This window comes from Lithobates pipiens, unplaced genomic scaffold (assembly GCF_037356315.1).
Source record: "Lithobates pipiens isolate NorthernLeopardFrog02 unplaced genomic scaffold, aLitPip1_a1.2 Scaffold_8, whole genome shotgun sequence".
In the NCBI taxonomy this organism is placed as follows: domain Eukaryota; kingdom Metazoa; phylum Chordata; class Amphibia; order Anura; family Ranidae; genus Lithobates; species Lithobates pipiens.
Window position 1 is genome coordinate 136,154,136 of NW_027507903.1, and position 15,299 is coordinate 136,169,434.

Here is a 15,299-nt window from a genome sequence, read left to right on the forward strand (position 1 = left end):
TTTGCCCCCCAGACTGTGCATACTAAGCACTTTCATATTCTGTTCAAGCAGTAAAAGCATTTTAAAACAAGTTCATTTACCTATGTAGCTATAAGCATTGTGGAGAAATCTATCTCTAAAGTTCACAACAGAGTCCATATTTTATGGAAAATCTTAGCAGCCTGTCAGCCTCCCAATGTAAACACACAGCAGGTGTTTCTAAGCTGTTAGAAACTGATTAAGGGTCAGTTCACACCTGATTTGCACAGGAACATCAATATTATTGTGTGCTGTTCAGAGTTTGTAAAGTACCTTGCCTGTGTCTGTATATCATATCATATCATATCATATGTTCATTCCTTTGATAAAAAAAAGTGAGATATCTGCTAGTCTAGGGACCTCCAAACTACGGCCACATACAGCCCACTAAAAGATTTTGTCCAGCCCACAACTATGTATATAGGGGGAACTCTCTGATGAAAGGGTGAATTCTGATAGGAACCCTAATGTAAGGAGAGTTGGCTCTAAAATGATGGGGGTCTTTATTTCTTTTATTTCACCCCACCACACAGTTTGATGTTTCGTTGATATTTGAGTCTTCCCTTCGTCCTCTAAATCCCCCACTTTGTTCTCTTCCCTAATCCCTTTCTAGTCTTTCCATCTACGCTATATTTAATTCATACTCTTTTTTTTTCTCAAAAAGATATAAGGTGCCTTAGAACCTTATTCTACTAAGATAGCATTGCCTTGGGCCTCTACACCCAATGTAGTTCACTTGTGCTATTGTGTGCATTATGAGACTTATGCCGCGTACACACAATTGGACTTTTCGTCAGAAAAATCTTGGAGGGTTTTTCCTTCGGAATTCAGCTCAAGCTTGGCTTGCATACAGACGGTCACACAAAATGTTGACCGTCAAGAATGCGATGATGTACAACACTACGGCGAGCCAAGACAATTAAGTTCAATGCTTCCGAGCATGCGTCGAATTGTTTCCGAGCATGCGTAGGAATTTTGCGCGTCGGAATTGCTACAGAGGGAACTTTTTCCGTCGGAAAAAAATGGAGAACCTGCTCTCAATCTTTTGCTGCAATTCCGCCAGCAAAAGTCAGATGGAGCATACACACGGTCGGAATTTCCGACCAAAAGCTCTCATCGGACTTGCTGTATTTGCGATCGCGTGTACGGGGCTTTAGTGCTTGAGTTCCATTTATTGTATTCTCTCACACTTTACACAATGTTTGTACATGGAAAAAAATGTTCATGCCAACTTAGTGTGTTCCTTCACATGTATGTTTATTTGGTTATTTTTTTTATACAGATTTATATCTCTGCCTTACGTTTCTGTCCCTCTGTTAACTTCAAAATTCAATAAAATCTTATATACCTTTATATAATGATGGGGGCCTTTGGATGCAAAAGTAGGGACTCTGATGTGAAGGGGGGATATCTGATGTGAAAGAGGGGCTTCTGATAAGAAGTTATTTCTTGGAGTGTGCTCATTCATTTAAAGTTTATTGATTCATTTATAAAAAAACTATTTTTTAGCCGATATATATGTAAAATACACTATATTACCATATAACTATATAACCCTACGGACTAAGACTAGGATGCCATTAAAGTTCATGTGCGTGTAAAGGCAGGTGTCCCAATACTTTTGGTAATGTAGTGTATCTAATGTGGTCCTCTTGCTGAAAAGTTTGGAGACCCCTAGGCTTGTCAGGAGTAATATTATAATGCACAAAGTCAGTGTGGTTACCCTGCAGCGTTGCAGGTTCCTGTCCTGCATGCACACTACAGCTCTTCATGCTGATCTCTGCTCTTAAGGTGGTTATCTCCATCTCATACTCCTGCCTTGTCTCCTGAAGCTCATGCAGCTCTGCTCGCAGTCTACACAACTCCTCTTGCAATGAGGCAATGTCACTCTCACGCTCAGCTGCTGCCTCCTCTGCTGACTGACGCAGAGACATGATCTCCTCCTGTGCACAGCGTAACTCTTGGGACACCTCCAGCAGTTCGCACTCCTTCTCATGTTCCAAGCTGTCCACCTCCTCCTGTACTGAACGCAACTGAGCTACAGATGGATGAAGAAAACATATCATAATAAAGTATAACTGTGATGTGACATTGTGATGTGATATTACAGTTCTCAAAATTTAGAAGATGACTGTATTAAGTGACTGAGTAGAACCAAGGTGCTCATCCTTTCATGGTTTCTTTATGCAGTTTTTGGGAATATGTGATTTACTTTAGTACTCAACTGTGGCAATGTCATAGCGAATTATCTGCGTTGGACAGTAAGGCTGGGTTCACACTGCTGCGGCAGCGAGAACCGGATGTGATTCGCACCGCACTGCAGTGCAAATCACATCTGATCTCTGTGCGATGCGAGTTCAGCCATACAGATAGTATGGCTGAATTCGCATCGCACCCGCCGCAAACTCGCACGGGACCCTTTTTTTCACACCATGCGATCCGATTACTGTCCGAGTTTGCAGATCACACTGCGATATGCGAACTGATCTGGGGGTGTCATTAAGGTTTCACTGACACTCCCAGCAGTCCGCATAGGGCAGTGTGAACTGCCGGCGGGAGGCATGCGATGTGGGAAAACGCCGCGGATTCGCGGCATTCCCGCATCGCTCCGGTGTGAACCCAGCCTCAATGTTAGTCGCCACTGTTATATTTGTTAGTAAACCTATGTGTTACTTAAAGTCTAAGTTTAATTCAGGCTGATAAGAGGAAAGTCTTCTCGCTCCATTCATTGATTCTGTTTCATTTATAGAAGCTGTAGGCTTCATAGGCGTGTGCAGGGGGTGTGCCAGTTGTGCAGGGCACACCCTAATCACTACGTGAAGTGTTGATTCCCCCTACTGCCCAGGTTTGCACCTGTGTAGGCCCCTCAGTGCTGCTGGCTTCCCTCCTCTCCTCCCCCCAGCTGCTGCAGGGGATGTTTAAGGATGGAGAGCAGGGTAAGGGGCTAGTTAATATGTAATTTATCGCCCCCTCTCTCCTGCCACCCACTCTAGCACCAATAGATAGATTCATGCATTGCATGAATCTATCTATGGCCGGCGCTGCCACCCCCTATTCAGGTGCCTGGCCCCTTTTCGGGTGCAGAACACCTGAATTACAGCGGCAAGGGGGTGTTTTTGAAGCACCTGGTAAGAGCAGTAGGCTCTAATAGGCATAAAAAAAGGTGACCTGCGAGCGCCATGCTGGGAGCTTGCAGGTCACTCAGCTGTGTTAGAAAAGAAAATGAATATTCGCTTTCCTAACACTAAACCGTCTCTCCACCAATCAGGTGCTCGGATCTGTTACCCATCACCTGATTGGCTGAAACGACAGGCACTGTGATTGGATGCCAGGCGTCTAATCATAGCAGAGGACAGAAAGAGAAGACAGGAAAGACATCGAGCAGCTGTCCCTCCGAGACAGGTAAATGCAGATGGCGGGCCGGCGGGGAGCACACTGGCAGCATTTCATATGGCACAATGGCTGCGTTTGATGGGGCACAGTTGGAGCAATTGATTGGCACAGTGGCGCCAATTGATGGGCACAGTGGGCGCATTTTATGGGGCACAGTGGCTGCATTTTATAGGGCACAGTGGCTACATTTGATTGCACATTGGTGGCAATTGATGGGCACAGTGGCTGCATTTGATGGCACAGTGGCTGCGTTTGATGGGCACAGTGACAGCAATTTATGGGCACAGTGGCGTCAATTGATGGGCACAGTGGCTGCGATTGATGGTACAGTGAGGCTGCAATTGATGGGTTTTTTTTCTGAATTTTTCAGCTTGTTTGCGTACCCCCAAAAATTTTGAGCACCAGCCGCCACTGGTGTCCATTCATTACAAATTATACTAAATAGAGAGGGGGGTAAGGGTAGGTGAGAGAGGAGTGAGAGAGAGGGGGGTGAGAGAGACAGGGCCGTCTTAATAGCCTCATGGGCCCCTGGGCAGAGTAATGCTCTGGGGCCCCTACAGTGGAGACAGCGCAGGTAAACAGATATCAAGTAGGTAGGAGGCAGACAAGCGGAGCTTCTCCTTTTGGGTGGAGCGCCACTTTAACTACATGAACAATCATTCTGTACAGCAAAGAAACAGTGGGAAAATACTACATACATAAAGTAACAAAGCTGTCCTGTACATATAATATATCTGCTAGAATGATGCTCAGGACAGTTACAAGTAACAAGTATAGACACGGCCGCCAATAAAAATCAGGAGGCACCATCCAGCCTGAGAGGGCCTCAGATCCTGCTAACATTGTAACCCCTCTACATCTTATATACACCAGGCACTCCTAACTCCGCCCAACCAACCCCCCCCCCCCCCCCCAAACACACACACACCAGGTTTCCCCCTACCATTGTTTTCCTGTTACCACCTCCACACCCCCTGGATTCTCAACCACAAATACCCCCCCGCACTCTGACCCCTCTACACCCTAGATACCCCCCCTGCACTCTGGCCCCTCTACACCCCAGATATCCCCCCGAACTATGACCCCTCTACATCCCAGTTATCCCCCCAGCACTCTGACCCCTCTACACCCTAGATATCCCCCCATCACTCTGACCCCTCTACACCCTAGATATCCCCCCAGCACTCTGACCCCTTTATACCCCAGATATCCCCCCAGCACTCTGACCCCTCTACATCCCAGATATCCCCCCAGCACTCTGACTCCTCTACATCCCAGATATCCCCCCAGCACTCTGACCCCCCTACACTCTAGATACCCCCCGCACTCTGACCCCTCTACACCCTAGATACCCCCCCTGCACTCTGACCCCTCTATACCCCAGATATCCCCCCGAACTATGACCCCTCTACATCCCAGTTATCCCCCCAGCACTCTGACCCCTCTACACCCTAGATATCCCCCCATCACTCTGACTCCTCTACACCCTAGATATCCCCCCAGCACTCTGACCCCTCTATACCCCAGATATCCACCCAGCACTCTGACCCCTCTACATCCCAGATATCCACCCAGCACTCTGACCCCTCTACATCCCAGATATCCCCCCAGCACTCTGACCCCCTACACCCCAGATATCCCCCCAGCACTCTGACACCTCTACATCACAGATATCCCCCATCACTCTGATCCCTCTACACCCCAGATATCCCCCCAGCACTATGATCCCTCTCTGAACCCTAGCTATTCCCCCCAGCACTGTTACCATATACCATAAGATCCCCCTTGTATTGTGACCCCACTACATCCCTGATACCACCTACACTGTGGCCTCTCTACATCCCTGATGCCCCTAGCACTATAGCCACCCAAGATGCCCCAAACATTGCTACCCCCTATACACCCCAGATCCCCCTTTAGCATTGTTTCCCCCATACACCCTTGATATCCCCAAGCACTGTTATTCCATCCATGTAGTCCCCCCTTTTCCAGTGGAGATACAGTGCATGTGAACTTTTGTGTCCACCTCCAGGACTGTGACATGGAATTTCCTATATCAATCAAGTCATGCAGGCAGTAGGAGAGGCGGAGGAGGGAACATCCCTCCGGGCATTCCAAGCCCTTCGGTGCAAACAGTGCTGGACAGCTGGGCTCACCATGACACCATCCACAATGCCACTTCCTCAGGTGGTCTCTCAGTGCTGCCGACTCAGTAGCTCCTACCCAGTGGCCTTCGAGTCTTGAACATTCAAGCTGCATGAGGTGGGGTCAGAGCATCACTTCACTCTGGCCCTGCCCCTCCCTGCTGGCTGTGAACTAATAGGTATCCTTCTGCACAGCACAGCACACCGCTGCCAGCCTGCCTCCCCTGTGCATCCATCACTCTCAATCATGGGGAGGCACTGTGGGCTCAAGGAGCAGCTGCTTTGGGGAAAGTGCAGGGGCCCCTTATGCAGCTGGGTGTGCCCGCTCATTAAGACGGCCCTGGACAGGGTGTGGGTGGGTAAAAGGTGGGGGGAGAGAGGGTACATGTGGATAGCTTAAGTAGAGTAGTAATGTGGCAAGCTAAGTGTGCCACTGCAAACTGTAGGTGGGTCCACAATGGTATAAGAGTGGCTTAAAGGAGCATGGTTAAATAAAAGAAGAGCCTTTTTGTACTCATAAAATATTCTGAAATTGTTGTCCTGCAAGCCAGAGTCTCAGAGACATATAAAAACCTCAGCGCAATCATTGTTTTAAAAACAAAACACTGCCATTACTTATGATTTTGCATCCAGTGAATATAGACAGAGAGCTAACACTTTGTCTGAGCCGACCTTAAAGAAGAATTTTATTAAAATAGTCATGGATTCCTTAGCAACTGTTGAGATAATGAATAGTTTGGTGATAAGTGCCGTGTTTTCCCCGAAGATAAACCCTACTCTGCAAATAAGACCTAGCATGACTTTCGGCAAGTTCTGTAATATAATCCCTACCCCGTAAAATAAGCCCTAGTAAAGTCTGTGTAAAAACATGTAATCCATTTATAAAAAATATATAAAGTGCAGTGTGTCTCCTTTTGTAACTTTCTTGTGGAAAATACCTTATTTACAGCACCAATGGGTGCTCGGGGGACCCGCTGGAGATCTTCTCCTCTCCTGGCTGTCGTCTGCGGCCCCTCCCTCTGCAGTGCTTGGAGCGGGGAAGAAGATCTCCAGCGGGTCACATGAGCTCCTAGCAGCGCTGTAAATAAGGTATTTTCCACAATAAATTTACAAAAGGAGACACACTGCACATTTACAATGACTATAACCAAGGTTTATTTTTGGGATTACATATGTCATAATGATGACTCCTGAGCTGAAAGGGAGAGAGAAGACAGGAACTTTTTAAAAAACAATTTAATGGTTTTATTCCAGGTTTTTTTAGAACATAGAGAGGGGTAAATGATACAGTACAAGCACTGTGCTGTCTATCATGCTTTAAAGGATCACGATATATATATATTTTTTTTTCCAGAAGAAGATGACATGACTGTATTTGAATAACTGTAGATTATTGTACATATTGTAAATAAGACATTCCCATGAATAAGCCCTAGTGTGTTTTTTGTAGCCAAAATTAATATAGGACCCCGGTCTTATTCCTAGGTAAACACGTTATGCAATATATAATATAGTATATTTATTGCAGGAGTGTGTTATGTACAATATAGTGCAGGAGTGTGTAATGTACAATATCATGTACATTGTGCAGGGGTGTGCAATGCACAATATAGTGTATATAATGCAGGAATGTGTAATGTACAATATCATGTACAGTACACAGTGCAGAAGTGTGTAATGTACAATATTGTGTATATACTGCAGGAGTGTGTAATGTAAAATATAGTGTATATAATGCAAGAGTGTGTAATGTACAATATCATGTACATAGTGTAGTGTACTGTACAATATAGTGCAGGAGTGTGTGATATACAGTATTGTTTATATAGTGCAGGAGTGTGCAATTCACAATAAAGTATATCTAGGACAGTAGTGTGTAATGTACACTATAGTGTATATAGTGCAGGAGTCTGTAATGTACAATATAGTGTATATACTGTGAGTCACATAGAAGATAGTTGCTAACATTTCAAAAAAGTTCCAGGGACTCCTTTTTCGCTGTGCATTCAACAAGCCATTGCAATATGTACTTTGTATGTGGAACATTCATTTCGCTACAGAGTGTATGATGGTATGTGTAAGAAAGGAGTATGGAGTGTATGATAGCCGGTAGTGTGTATAGAAGAGCAGTGATTAGGGTGCAATGGTGGCCATTATATGCAAGAGTGGAGTGTGGAGGGTATGGTGACGGTCGGTATGTGCAGGAGAGGGATACATAGTATATGACGGTGGTTAGTATGTGCAGAAGATGAGTGTGGAGTGTATGATGGTGGGTAGTTTGCACAGGAGAGGAGTGCAGAGTGTATGGCAGCAGGTAGAATGTGTTGAAAAACAGTGCGGAGTGTATGGTGGTAGGTAGTATATGCAGGAGAGGAGTGCGGAGTGTATGGTAGTGGGTAGAATGTGCAGGAGATTAGTGCACTCCAAATGCCTCTGCCCATCTTTGCACCCCAGCCCCCGCCCCCACACCTCCTCTTTGCTCATGTTTGCACTCCAAACTTTAATCCATTCTCTGTTACCTCTGGACCCCTCATCTGCTCACTTTTGCAGTACAGGTTGATGTCAGGCTCAGTTGCAGTGGCAGGCCGGGCGTATTTCCATCCCCAATGTTGGCCACAGAAGAAGTAGATGGTGGTGGACCGGGGGTCAAGGGGAGTTTGATATACCTATTAATGTGCCCACCATTTACATACCAATGCCGCCTGCTGCCCGCGATTTACATATTAACAAGTTGAAGACTTTGGTCGTGCTGGACATGCCCATAAAAATTCCATCATTTTACACAAGGTGTGTCTAGTACGTCTGTCCTTCTCTGCTGCTGGGATCCCCTCTGTCACAGTACATGTCAATTCAGTTCATAGCTACATTCCTGAGTACACAGAGAAGGTCCCGGGAGCAGGAAATGTAAAACAAAAAAGCAGTCTGGCAATGTTTATCAACAACATTGCTCAGCCACTAATAGAGAAAGATACAGTGAAACATTGTTTCATTTGGTATCTTTCTTGTTTATTCATCTACAGGTCAAAGGGATGAAGTCAGTTAAAGCAATCTGACAATTAAATGTTCCTCTGTTGAACGCGTTATTAACCCTTAGTTTACTCTAATCAGCCCTAATTAAAGTGATTGTAAAGGTTTTTTTTCCCCTATAAAAATAACAAACATGTTATACTTACCTGCTCTATTGTAGTGATTTTTCACTATCCTCCTCTTCTTGGGTCCTTCTTCTGTGCCTCTGCCCCTCCCCCCTCCGTTCAGTGACCCCACAGCAAGTAGCTTGCTAGGGGAGCACCCAAGCTGAGTCACAGCTCCCTGTATCCATTCAGACATGGAGCCCTGACCCAGCCCCATGCCCTCTCTATCCTGATTGGCTTTGACTGACATCAGTGGGAGCCAATGCTGCTGTGTCTCAGCCAATCAGGAACGACAATATTGGATGGCTGAGACACTCCTGGACATCGCTGGACAGAGAAGGACCTCACGTAAGTATTAGGGGGGCTGAGAAGGCTTTTCATCTTAATGCATAAAATGCATTAAGATAAAAAACCTTCTACCTTTACAACCCCTTTTTCCTGGTAATTTTTTAAACTATTTTTTTTTAACTAATATTTAAACTTTTTTTTATGTTTTTGTTTGCTTTGTTCAATAATATTTTTACACCTTTTACATATATTTACACGTATCACACTGAAAAAAGTGCAACAAGTGAAAAACCTAATTCATTTATAAATAACTTTGCAGTGCTTTTTAACAAAATCATAGTTTTAGGGTTGTTTTAAACAGGACAAATTACATAATAAAATGCACACTTTTTATGTGCAGTAACACTATTTGTGTATAACACTGTCAGTGCCTTTTGTTTAGCTCCCACCTGGAGTTAGGTACCCATATGGAAAAAATCGTGGATGCTCTTCCAGTGTTGAGTAAGGCAGTTGCATATTTTAGAGACGCTTCAACAGAAGCAGTGAAATTCACAGTGAGATCTACAGCTTTATTTAATGAAGCTAGAAGAGCTATTTGACTGACAACCTGGCCTAGAGATTTGGTCTCCAAAGCAAAGTTATGTATGTTGCCTTTTACAGAGGATCTGTTTTTTGGAGTGGTTCTGGAAAAATCAGCAGGTAAGAAGAAAGGGTTCCCAACACTGAAAAAACAGCAGGGAAAAAATTATTTTCATTCTTTTAACAACCAAAACCAGAAGAATTTTATGACGTAAAATCAACAGAAAGTCACAGTCTCTCACAGCAGCAGCAAGTAATAAAAAGACCCCTTTATATTATACCTTTTTTGAAGAGGTTACGACATGGAATTCACTCACAAGCACTCAATCTGCTATTGACAACAGTAACAGAAACGCCGATAACGGAGGCGATGAAACTTGTTGATCTTATGACAGCAGTCATTCAGGGTGTTCTATGGGCACAGTTGCATATGAGACCTCTACAGAATTACTGTAGGAATTTGTAAGTAAGGTGTCTGTTCGTTGGTCGATACATGCAGAATACCTAACCCAAGGAAGGTTATGGAGTCAGTCAACGACAATGAAGATTACAAACAATGTATGCCAGCATGTGGGGTTTGGACACTCACATGGCTGATCTAATGACACAAGGTACATGGGATTAGTGATGGCCGAACGGTTCGCCCGGCGGTCATTTCGCGGCGAATTTCGGCTGTTCGTGATTCGCCCGATCGGCGGACTATTGCCACCGTTCACCCGGCGGACTTCCGTGTTTTCTGTGTAAAAGAACTTTGACCTATGATGACACATCCATCATGGGGTACAGGACAGCCAATTGAGACATTACAGCACATGGACACTTGGACATTCCCCCTAACTTATAAATACACCCGATCCGGTGGCCATTTTACATTCTTTCTTCTGTCACTATAGGGAGAGGTTGCTGTGTGGAGCAGGGAGAGATTGTAGTGACCCAAATCGCTAGCTATTTGGTACACAAAAGTTCTTTTCAGGACTGGTATAGGTGTTAGGTGTATATAGGTTTGCTGTGCTACTGATTGTTGCAGCAGCCTGAGTGTCTTTTGTCAGTTTAGAGAAAGGGACAGGATGGTGTGTCTGCTGTAGGGACAGTCAGTTTAGTCATTAGCTGTTACTATCAGGTCCACAAAAGTGCTATTCCAGTTATTGTTCCAGTAGCCTCTGTTTTGTCAGTTTATATAGGGACAGGCAGGAAGCAGTGTGTGAGGCAGTGAGGGTCAGTTTAATCAGTAGCTGTTACTATATTAGGTCCACAAAGGTTATTTTCAGGACTGGTATCAGTGGTATGGTAATAGGCTTGTACACGTATAATATTCTTTCTTCCAAATATAGAAAGAATATTATACAAGACTGCTGCCCTTCTGCTGCAGTCTGCTAATCATTCACAACCTACTTGTTCCACAAAGGTCCTTATAAGATAACCTGGTGTAGGGTGCTATAGTACATAGGGCTGAGTGAGGTACAGTCTGCTATTCTATAAGGACTGGTATAGGTCCACAATACATAGGGTTGAGGTGCACTACTGCTGACCACTGCCCTATACTGCAGCAGTCCTTCATCGGTATAGGGACTGACGTACAGTCTGCTAATCAGTCACAGCCTACTTGTTCCACAAAGGTCCTTATAAGGACTGGTAACTTAGTCTGTCTAGGGTGCTATAGTACATAGGGTTGAGTGAGGTACAGTCTGCTATTCTATAAGGACTGGTATAGGTCCACAATACATAGGGTTGAGGTGCACTACTGCTGACCGCTGCCCTATACTGCAGCAGTCCTTCATCGGTATAGGGACTGACGTACAGTCTGCTAATCAGTCACACACAACCTACTTGTTCCACAAAGGTCCTTATAAGGACTGGTAACTTGGTCTGTCTAGGGTGCTACAGTACATAGGGTTGAGTGAGGTACAGTCTGCCATTCTATAAGGACTGGTATAGGTCCACAATACATAGGGTTGAGGTGCACTACTGCTGACCGCTGCCCTATACTGCAGCAGTCCTTCATCGGTATAGGGACTGAGAGTTTTGTCACGGGGTCATTTAAAAAATGACAGGCAGAGGAAGAGGCAGGCCCTTCCGCAGGGGTGGTAGGGGTAGGGCAGGAGCAACAGGCTTGAGCCAATAGTGGGAAGTTGCAGAAGGTGCGTTCAATTCATTTAAAGGACGCACCCCACTTGGTTGAGTGGCTCACTCAGCCTTACTCTTCTGCACCCTCCTCATCCTCTCGATCTGCACCCTCTTCTTCACTCTCTGCTATGTGCACCCTCAAAGACACTACCACCAACAACACCACCACCACCACATACCTTCCGCTTGATCACAGGAATTATTTTCCAATCCATATCAAGACATTTCTGATGCGCAGCCACTCTTGGTATTGGATCAGGAAGAGGAGGTAGCAACAACCGCTACTCAGCAGTCTGACGACAGTACCCAGATCAGCCCAAGGAGGAGGTTGGTCCCCGGTGTTGCTGCCTACTCCGAGATCTCTACTTATAGCGGTGGGGAAGGTGACGTCGATGATGACGTGTCTAGTGATGTCACGTGGGTGCCCACAAGAGAGGAAGAGGAGGGGCGTTCAGAGGGAGATATGGACCAGCAGATAGGGAGGAGAAGCAGGAATAACTTACATTGCACAGGAGGGACAAAGCAGACTGCAAATGTATCAGGAGCAAGTCATCGACCATGTACGGTCACGTCTGGCGCTCCCAGGACACCGGCACATGGCTCCGCAGTGTGGGCTTTTTTTAACGTGTCTGCTGCTGACAATAGCTTTTCCATCAAAAAATCTTTGCAGTCAACGCATTAGTCGCGGTAAGCCCAACACTCACCTAGGGACGACCGCCTTAAGAAGGCACATGAGCAGCCATCACCGAGCCCAGTGGGAGCAACGGAACACACAAAGCCACACTCCAGGCTCTCACTGTCCAGCCTCGTCTTCTACTTCTCCTTCCTCCTCACAATTGTCCTCCACTCCACCTTCCATCACGCCAAGCTCACGTTTTTCTGCAAAAGGCAGGCTTCTGTGGGCCTAATGTTCGAGCGTAAAAAAATGATGACGCCGGATAACCCTCTTGCCCAACGGTTGACGGCTGGCTTGTCAGAACTCATAACCCGCCAACTACTGCCATATAAACTGGTGGACTCTGAGGCCTTTTCGTAAATTTGTGGCCATTGGAACACCACAATGGAAGGTCCCAGGAAGGAAGTATTTCTCACAGAAGGGCATCCATGTGCTGTGCTGACTTCCTCCTGGGGCTGTACCTCTGCTGTGCATATTATGAGGGGCTCCCACCATCCCTGTGCTCATTATGAGGGGCTCCCACCATCCCTGTGCTATGCTCATTATGAGGGACTCCCACCATCCCTGTGCTATGCTCATTATGAGGGGCTCCCACCATCCCTGTGCTATGCTGACTTCCTCCTGGGGCTGCTTACGGTGCAGGTGTCAGTGCTGTATATCACGGTGCTGATGTCAGTACTCTCTATCACGGTGCTGCTGTCAGTGCTGTATATCACGGTGCTGGTGTTAGTGCTTTATGTCATGCTGCTGATGTCAGTGCTTTCTATCACGGTGCTGGTGTCAGATGACTCTATCACGGAGCAGGTGTCATTGCTGTATGTCACGCTGCTGATGTCAGTGCTCTCTATCACGGTGCTGCTGTCAGTGCTGTATATCACGGTGCTGGTGTTAGTGCTTTATGTCACGCTGCTGATGTCAGTGCTCTCTATCACGGTGCTGTTGTCAGATCACTCTATCACGGTGCAGGTGTCATTGCTGTAGGCCACGCTGCTGATGTCAGTGCTCTCTATCACGGTGCTGCTGTCAGTGCTGTATATCACGGTGCTGGTGTTAGTGCTTTATGTCACGCTGCTGATGTCAGTGCTCTCTATCACGGTGCTGGTGTCAGATCACTCTATCACGGTGCAGGTGTCATTGCTGTATGTCACGCTTCTGATGTCAGTGCTCTCTATCACGGTGCTGGTGTCAGATGACTCTATCACGGTGCAGGTGTCATTGCTGTATGTCACGCTGCTGGTGATCATCTCCTGCACCCTCTTCTTTGCCTACCCTGGTCCCTGACCTTCCATCTCCTCCATTGCCTTCATGCGCTCCACAGTCCTGAATTGTCACAACAATTTCCCATATAAAAAAAGAATGCTTGTAGTTGTCGATCCCAGATTCACCTCATACATGTGTTATGTCATTGGCCATGTGGTGGGACTATGTTTGCACAGCTATTAATTATTTTGTGGCTGCAAATTTGACCTGTAGGTTTGCGAAGTTCGCCTTCCATTAAAGTCAATGGGGCCCGCCGCGAACGTTCCGGTTCGCGAACTAACGGCCGCGTTCGCGGTCCGCATTCGCGAAACGTCCCGTCGGAAGTTCGTCCATCACTACATGGGATCCCATGTAGCTCCAGAGTTCCTCAAACACCAGAGAAATTAAAGTGTTGATGAAAGCCATGGTGCAATTTGAACCTTGGATAAAAGGCCACCATGTGCAAGTGCAAACATTTATCTAAATAATGAAAAGATGGACTCCATTGTGGACTGATCATCTGGCATACATACATCTGATTATTTTATTCATTATGACTTTGTGTCACTCACTTACAATGTTATCCTCTATAGCATTTATCATATCCACTACTTTCTTTCCAGGGTAGGCAGTGTAATATCGGTACATGATTGATATCAAACCACTGTTTGTGGCCAAAATCTTCAATAAATCACTGTAGAGAGATGGACCACCTAAAAATATTTGGGAGGATCTGGAAACGCAATCCCCCATGCACCTTCAACATGGCAAGGTAGAAATGAGACAGGTGGGTATGTGATTTCACTCAAAGTGTATAAATGCACTACTGACTGAATTAAAAAAAGACTGAGGGATATTAATGGGCAAGGCCTGGAATAAGTACAAAAGTCTGGGCATGATATCCATCTTGAGAATGGAATTCCTACCCATTCAGGTATATGAATTATTATGCCACTTACGTAAATCTAATTACACAAAGTATAGGTGGAAAATTGGCTGCAAAGATTTTATTCATCGAGGAAGTTAATCACACCCCTAAGTAACTAAGGTGAGAATTTGCCACAGCAAAAGAAAGGGCAAGCACGAGTACAGGCTTTGGAGTACAGTGTATCATTTTACATCTCAGACTTGTGCAAACTGATCTTGAAATTAGATAAGGTACTGTATTTATGAAATCCATTCAAGAGGTTGGGTAAGATAGCTTCCGGAGATGTTATGAAAGAGAACAAGTTGTCAGCAAAAGCTCCTACCTGCGAAGCCCATAATACTTAGGTCTTGGCATACGTGGCGCAGGAAGGGCTTGTCTTGTTTGCCCTAACTGCTGCTGTAGGATAGATGGCATCAATCCATTCACTAAAATTTGCTCCTACCCCGATATGGGTCAGTGTCTTCTTCAGGAGATGCCATTCCACCTTGTCAAAGACCTTTTCTGAATCAGATCAAAGCAAACAAAAGGGGATTGTCCTAAGGTGGGCTAGGTGGTCTATGTTGAGCACCTTGTAGTGTTATCTTTTGTCTCTTTGGTGGACATAAAATACCCTTGATCAAGGTGGATGATAGGATCTTAGTGAAGATTTTTAAGTCTATGTTTAGGAGTGAGATTGGATGATAATTCATACATTATGCTTCTTTCTCCTTCAAGATTATAGTATTATGTGCCCATATACTGTATGTTTGTCTAAAATCAAATCAAACACTGCCACAAAC

General features: G+C 45.5%; 1 protein-coding gene across 3 annotated transcripts in view; it reads right to left on the reverse strand.

Annotated features, from left to right (window-relative positions):
* The window catches only part of CCDC136 (coiled-coil domain containing 136), a 153,166-nt gene that overhangs the window by 66,840 nt on the left and 71,027 nt on the right, over positions 1 to 15,299 (reverse strand). For all 3 annotated transcript variants that reach the window (XM_077472990.1, XM_077472991.1, XM_077472989.1), the window contains exon 5: positions 1,742 to 2,056. In XM_077472990.1, coding sequence (XP_077329116.1) covers positions 1,742 to 2,056 — 315 coding nt within the window. The remainder of the gene's footprint in view (positions 1 to 1,741; positions 2,057 to 15,299) is intronic.